We start from the raw sequence: 3,382 nt of genomic DNA, 5'->3' as shown, positions 1-3,382 counted from the left end.
GATTACAAAACTGGTGAATAAAATCAAGGTATGTGGGGAAGTGTTGACATCAAGATAAGTTGTTTTAAATCTTGAGGTCATTGGCTCCAAAGTTTGACCACGTGGTAGTAGGCATAGAAAAATCAAAAGATTTATCAATATTGACAAAGGAAAAGCTTCAAGGGATGCTTGAATCTCATGAACAAAGAATGATTGAAAGAGATGCAGGCAAGTCAAAGAGTGATGTGACTTTGCAGGCGCAATCATCAAGAGAAAAAAAAAGGCAAAGGTAAGTGGCTCGATAACAAAGGTAAATGAGGCTACAATAATTCGACTGGTCGAAATCTGCAAGAAGGAAGTTGGTCGAATAAGAGAAGACCCTGATATCAAAGTAACCAAAAAGGCGGTGTTGTAGGTAAAGGAAGAGGTGGTGGTCGAAAACCTGACAAAAGTCACATTTAGTGTTTCAATTGTCAGAAGTATGGTCACTACTCAAGTGATTGTCCTAAAAAATAGAAGAATCAGGAAACTGATGCAAAGTTTGTAAAGCATGAAGAAGAAGAGATGTTGTTGATGGTCACAACAAGAGATGAAGAAAGATTCCAGGACCAATGGTACTTGAACTCAGGATGCTCATCACACATGACTGTTAGGAAATATTGGTTTGTCAACATGAATCCCTCAATGAAGAACATGGTAAAATTTACAAATGACAATACTCTAGCTGCTAAAGGTATTGGTGATGTTCTGATTATGAGGAAAGATGGCAAGAGGTCAGTATTTCCAATGTACTGTACATGCCAGGCATGAAAAGTCATTTTCTCAACATAGGACAGTTGGTTAAAAAGAACTACAAAGTGTCGATCGAAGACAAGATGATGAGAGCTCTCGACTTAAGTGGAAGGTTAATCTTGAATGCACCTATGTCTCATAATAGAACCTTCAGGATTGAACTTATTGTAATGGAGCACAAGTGCCTTGCAACTGCAGCTAGCAGGGATGAATGGATATGTCACTATAGACTTGGCCATCTCAATTTTAAAGACACCAGAGATCTAAAAAGAAGAAATATGGTTTTAGGGTTACCAAAAATTGACATTCCAAATGAAGTGTGTGAAGAATGTGTGCAGGTGAAGCAACACAAGAACAACTTCAACAAGGATGCAGGAAGCAAGTTGAAGGCAATTCTTGAAGTAATATACTCGGATGGATTCAATTGGAGATAACATATACTTTATCAGATTCATAAATGATTTCAATCGAAAACTATGGACTTACCTGATCAAGAAGAAAAGTAAAGTGATCGAGGTATTTGCCAAGTTTAAATCTATAGTCGAAAGACAAAGTGGTCGAAAACTCAAGATTTTAAGGACTGATGATGGTGGAGAGTATGTTCCGAAAGACTTCGACAAGTTATGTGATAAATAAGGGATTGTGCATGAGGTGGTGCCAACCTACATTCCATAGCATAATGGAACAGAAAAAAGGAAGAACAGAACCATCATGAACATGGTGAGAAGTATGTTGAAAGGCAAGCATCTACCTAACGAATTATGGGGAGAAGCAGTGTCAATAACTACATATATTTTGAACAGATCTATGACGAAGAAGCTAGAAGGAATTACTCTAGAAGAATGTTGGTCTGGTGTCAAGCCTAGCTTGAGTCATCTGAAAGTATTTGGATCTATAACACATAGACATGTGCCAGGTCAGTTGAGAAGAAAACTTGATGACAAGTCGAGTCAGATGATCCTAATAGGATATCATTTGACTGGAGGTTACATGTTGTACGACCTAGTAAACAAGAAAGTAGTGATAAGGAGGGATGTGATCATAAATGAGCTTAAGGAATGGGATTGGACTGAAAATGTCAAGAAGGATTTAGTGAGAATCTTATGTTAAGAACCAACAATTGAAGTCGAAAGAGAAGTTCGACAGGAAGAAGTCAGAGGTCAAGCAAGTATGAGCAGACCTCAAAGAATAATACATATTCCTACAAGGTTAAAATAATGTGTGATTATATTAGATGATATGATAGATGATGAAGGTGAAGTTGAATCCCAAAGGCGAGGTAACTCGACATAAGGCAAGACTTGTGGAGAAAGGATTTCTTTATAAAGAAGGAATCGACTTCGACGAAGTTTTTGCACCTGTTGCTAGGATCAAAACAATCAGGTTGGTTGTTAGTCTAGAAAACATGAACGACTGGCACATATGTCAGATGGATGTGAAGTATGCATCCTAAATGGCCCCTTGGATGAAGAAGTTTATGTTGCACAACCAGTTGGGTTTGTGAAACACGGTGAAAAAATCAAGGTATACAGGCTGCATAAAGCCTTGTATGGACTTAAGCAAGCTCCAAAAGCTTAGAGTAATAAGATAGACAGTTTCATAAGGGAAAAAGAATTTATGAAGTGCACAATTGATCATGGAGTATATGTAAGAAGAAGCAATATTTAATTGCTTATACTACGTCTCTATGTCAATGAATTATTGATAACGGGAAGTTATAAGAAGGAGATAGAATATTTCAAACATGACCTAAGTGAGGAGTTTGAAACGTCAGACTTTGGAAATCTCTCATATTTCCTTGGAATTTAATTCTACAAGAGTAGTAGAGGCTTGATGAAGCACCAAAGAAGATATGTGGGCGAAATACTTAAGAGATTTGAGATGCAAGAATGCAACCCAACCTCGATTCCAACTGAGCCTAGATTACAACTGTCGAATGACACAAATGAAGATGATATTGATCCAGCACAATACAGAAGACTCATTGGGTCACTTCGATACATTTGTCACACAAGGCCTGATCTAGCATACAACATAGGTATGGTGAATAGATTCATGCATACACCAAAGGTATCACACCTAGCAAAGACAAAGAGGTTAATAAGGTATCTGAAAGGAACTCTCGACTATGGAATTTTGTTTCCTAAAGCTGGTGAAGGAAAAGAGTGCAACCTAATGGGTTACACCGATTCAAGTTGGTGTAGTGATGTTGATGATAAAAAATCCACAGATGGCTATTTGTTTATGCTAGGTGGTGCATCGGTTGCTTGGGGTTCAAGAAAGGAACCAATAGTAGCATTGTCATTGTGTGAAATAGAGTACATAGTTTCTTCTCTTTATGCATGTCAAGAAACATGGATAGTGAATTTGATAGAAGATGCAAGACCCTAATTTTGACCCTAAGATCCCTCATGGCATCATATCATTGCTCAATGCATTGCCTCAAGGATCATAGCTTGTTTGGCTCCTTAACCCTAGGGGTGAGACTTGTGTGAGTGGTTGAGACCACCAAGCATGCTTTTATTGTATATTATTGCTTTTCTTATTTTGATTACTAACCAAAAGCACAAAAATATGTCACTAACTCTTTTTGTTTTGAAGCTCAAGTGAT

At 37.7% G+C, this 3,382-nt stretch overlaps 1 protein-coding gene across 1 annotated transcript; it reads left to right on the top strand.

Moving 5' to 3' along the window:
- The first annotated feature begins 2,652 nt into the window (after nucleotides 1-2,652).
- On the top strand, nucleotides 2,653-3,162 carry LOC127129527 (secreted RxLR effector protein 161-like). Its single transcript, XM_051058691.1, has one exon. It carries the CDS (start codon nucleotides 2,653-2,655, stop codon nucleotides 3,160-3,162), a length of 510 nt encoding a protein of 169 aa, XP_050914648.1.
- The last annotated feature ends 220 nt before the right edge of the window (nucleotides 3,163-3,382 follow it).

Source organism: Lathyrus oleraceus, chromosome 3 (assembly GCF_024323335.1).
Source record: "Lathyrus oleraceus cultivar Zhongwan6 chromosome 3, CAAS_Psat_ZW6_1.0, whole genome shotgun sequence".
Taxonomy (NCBI): domain Eukaryota; kingdom Viridiplantae; phylum Streptophyta; class Magnoliopsida; order Fabales; family Fabaceae; genus Lathyrus; species Lathyrus oleraceus.
This window is presented reverse-complemented; position numbering and strand designations above follow the sequence as displayed.

Excerpts from the sequence above, each read along its gene's own strand:
- LOC127129527 (XM_051058691.1), top strand. The coding sequence starts at position 2,653 with ATGCAAGAATGCAACCCAACCTCGATTCCAACTGAGCCTAGATTACAA.